The sequence below is a fragment of the Protobothrops mucrosquamatus genome, unplaced genomic scaffold, assembly GCF_001527695.2.
Source record: "Protobothrops mucrosquamatus isolate PMUCROS unplaced genomic scaffold, P.Mucros_1.0 scaffold_22, whole genome shotgun sequence".
NCBI classification, from domain to species: domain Eukaryota; kingdom Metazoa; phylum Chordata; class Lepidosauria; order Squamata; family Viperidae; genus Protobothrops; species Protobothrops mucrosquamatus.
The window spans coordinates 196,223-198,871 of record NW_015386098.1 but is presented as its reverse complement, the minus strand read 5'-3'; the positions used below and the strand labels follow the sequence as shown (position 1 = coordinate 198,871).

General features: G+C 34.5%; 1 protein-coding gene across 1 annotated transcript in view; it reads right to left on the bottom strand.

The window, feature by feature from the left end:
* HMOX1 (heme oxygenase 1) overlaps positions 1-2,345 on the bottom strand; it is an 8,210-nt gene extending 5,865 nt beyond the window's left edge. The window contains exons 1-2 of the mRNA XM_015831748.1: positions 2,162-2,345; positions 1,604-1,724 (exon numbers count right to left, since the gene is read on the bottom strand). Of these exons, the coding sequence (XP_015687234.1) occupies positions 1,604-1,724; positions 2,162-2,181 (141 nt within the window). The 5' untranslated portion in view covers positions 2,182-2,345. The remainder of the gene's footprint in view (positions 1-1,603; positions 1,725-2,161) is intronic.
* Between the last annotated feature and the right edge of the window lie 304 nt (positions 2,346-2,649).

The following is a 2,649-nucleotide window of genomic DNA, read 5'->3' as shown; positions in this document are numbered from 1 at the left end:
CAAGGCATTGTAAAGTGGTATTAATACTTCACGTGATCTTGATTCTATCCCTCTATTAATGCAGCCCAGCACTGAGTTGGCTTTTTTGGCAGCTGCAGCACACTGCTGACTCATATTTAAGTGTTTACTAGAGATCAGCCAATCTACAAAGAAAAAGAATCTGAAGAAGTTCTAACACTTATTTACTAGAAGTATTTTAACCTCAATTGAGGTTAATCTAAGAATTTTGTTTGTACTGCCATCACTTCCATTTTACTTTAGTAAAAAAATGTTCATTTTCCCCTCTGTTGGTTTTATTAATTATGTTCCTGCTTCCTAGCATTCCATTATCCATCCATTCAGCACTTATATCTAATGACCATTTCTAGTCGAAATAGTCTAGCAGTTCTACTGGAAAATGAATACTCAAGTATTTGTGCAATTTTTTGGTCACCTAGTACTGGCACATTGCAAAAATGCATAATATATTCCCACCTAAAAATGAACCAGGGAATTGTGTCTTCCCATCTTCTATACTGTTCTTCCAGCACGAAACTGTATACTATGATTTACACTATCAGTTTCTTTTTCTTTAGGAGTATCTCAATTCACTTTAGATATATTATGCAAATATAATAAACATATATAATGTGTGATTTCTTGTTGAATATACATTCTAGGCGTATGTGGTATAATGTTGCTATGATGTAATGTTTTTGTTTCAGAGCAACAATATTTACTAGCACAGACTTGTCTGTCAGGTTTATCATGGGGTAATTTGTTTTCCTTCCTTGTTTTCTTTTTGTTAATGTGTAATGCATGTGTTAATTATTCTATATTTTCAACCTTTTAAAAAGTTGTGTATTCTGATGAATTTTCTCTTCTCAAACAAAATCTATATACACCCTAGGAATATGTTGAGCTCAGTATTTGGATTATGCCTTAACTTTAATAAACATACTCCTTAGTGTACTGAGGAATGCGTTCTAGTGAAAACTATTTCTGAATAAACATATTTAAGATTGTATAGAACTTTGTTTATGCTTTGGGAAAGCTAAAGCATTTGCTTAAATCAGTTACAATTGAGTCAAGGGAACTGAAACAAAAATTGCTTATACCAATCATAATTAAGCAGAAAAAGGTCAAACTCAGAATAAGGTGATATTAGGCTTCTGTCTCTATTTCATTTTTTATATTTTATTAAAATACTGAGGTGCATAAATTCAAACCAGATGCACACTTTGTAATTGGCAGAAGTGGCTGTACCATTGAAGTTAATAAATAGTAGACATTTAAAAATACATAATTATTCTAGGAATTTATTTTCAGTTCCAGAACTGAATATAGAGGGGGGGTGGTTCTCACACAAATCTACCCCCTCTTTTTTCTACCTGGTTCTTTGTCTTCCATGGGAAGGCCTTGAAGGATCTGGGGTTCTAATGTAATCTGAATTGTCCACTTTCCTGTGCCCAGAATAATAAGGTGGTTTAATTTTCCTATAAATCAACTTACATTATACTGCACTTGCATAGCTTAATTTCCTATACATCAAGTTATGTTATACTACATCTACAGCTTAATTTGTAATTTATCCACAGCTTCTCCAAAACCAGAAAACATGTACCTTAAATTCATGAGGTGACACTTGTCCCTTTTGGAAAATCTTCATGAATTCTGTGTTTTCTGCCTCTTCATGAACATCTTTGGTGTTTTCCTTCAGGGCTTCTGAAAGGTCTTGAAACTTTCTATTGAAGATACGAAAGAAAGGGGGTGGTTTACGGTAGAACTGATATTAAAGAATTTCTCATTAATACTTTAACACAAAAGTTAAATTGGCAATCTTCGGAAAGAGAGCATCCTTTCTGGACAATTGAGAAAGGACCTCTCTATTCTTCAAGGACAAGATATGTTCAAACAAAAAGTTACATTTCTTTGGACAAAAAAAGAGTTTGGGAAAAGTTACAGAATATCAGACTAAAAGATTACATATCAGGCTGACATTTAGAATGGAATCAGACTGGTGGATTAAAATCTATTTAATCATACAAAGTTTTCTTTTCTGGGTTCACAAAGACATGTTAGCGAAAGAAATACCAAGACTTTTAATGTGGAACATCTGTGAGTGAGAAAAGTACATGCTGAATATATATATATATATGAACGTCTTAAAACTAAGACTCACCCTTCAGAATGCTGAGCCATTGTTCCCTTTTTCTGTTGTTTGCTATCCTTTCTTTCTTCTTTCTGTTGGCCTTTTGCTTTCTTCTTTCCAGAGGCTGAGAGGTTTCTGAATGAAGCAGCCCTTCTCCTTCATCGTTCTCTTTATACTTTTACTGTGAGATCACGTGCTCAGCCAGAAAACATCTGACCTCAGAAAACATACAGTTCTCTTGCAACATGTACACTTTTTTCGCCACACCCCATCACCAGAGAAGCTCAGCCCTTTCCTTTTTTTCTCTCCTCTGAGTAGGGAGGGAGGAAGAGAAGTCACATGAGGCTTTATTGACAGCTAAGCACAACAGGATGTCAAGAGACTTCTCTGTAAAGAATGCTGGGCATTAACCATTTCCTTCCCCAGAACCAACCAACCTCTTTTCAAATGTTAGTGACTCTTGATAATATTTGTTTTTATACATATTGGATATACAAGGAATTCAAAAGAGGCAGGCA